The following is a 309-nucleotide window of genomic DNA, read 5'->3' on the forward strand; positions in this document are numbered from 1 at the left end:
GCACTCAGTGGTGGTGGTGGCGTCGATGAAGTAGCCGGCGCACAGGCAGCACACGATGTGCTCGTTCAGCTCCTTCATCTTTACCTTCACCTCCTCCTGCCGGGGGGAGTGACACCGTCACCCAGCCCCCACCCATCAGGCGGGCGCCCCACACTCCCGCCCCACAGAGCGGCCCCTGCCCACACCACAGAAGAGAGCAGGGACAGCACGGTGCAGGGGACACAGGGCAGGGGGCAGCTCCCACTCGGCGCGGGTGCAGGGACCCCCCTCCAGAGCAGTGCAAGGGGACCTGGCCCCACCTCACCCATT

General features: G+C 68.0%; 1 protein-coding gene across 1 annotated transcript in view; it reads right to left on the reverse strand.

The window, feature by feature from the left end:
* Positions 1–96, reverse strand: part of PCGF1 (polycomb group ring finger 1) — a gene marked incomplete at both ends in the record, with an annotated part of 1,210 nt that extends 1,114 nt beyond the window's left edge. Inside the window, one exon of the mRNA XM_010132616.1 lies at positions 2–96. Within this exon, the coding sequence (XP_010130918.1) occupies positions 2–96 (95 nt within the window). The remainder of the gene's footprint in view (position 1) is intronic.
* Between the last annotated feature and the right edge of the window lie 213 nt (positions 97–309).

Source organism: Buceros rhinoceros, unplaced genomic scaffold, assembly GCF_000710305.1.
Source record: "Buceros rhinoceros silvestris isolate BGI_N320 unplaced genomic scaffold, ASM71030v1 scaffold31863, whole genome shotgun sequence".
NCBI lineage: Eukaryota > Metazoa > Chordata > Aves > Bucerotiformes > Bucerotidae > Buceros > Buceros rhinoceros.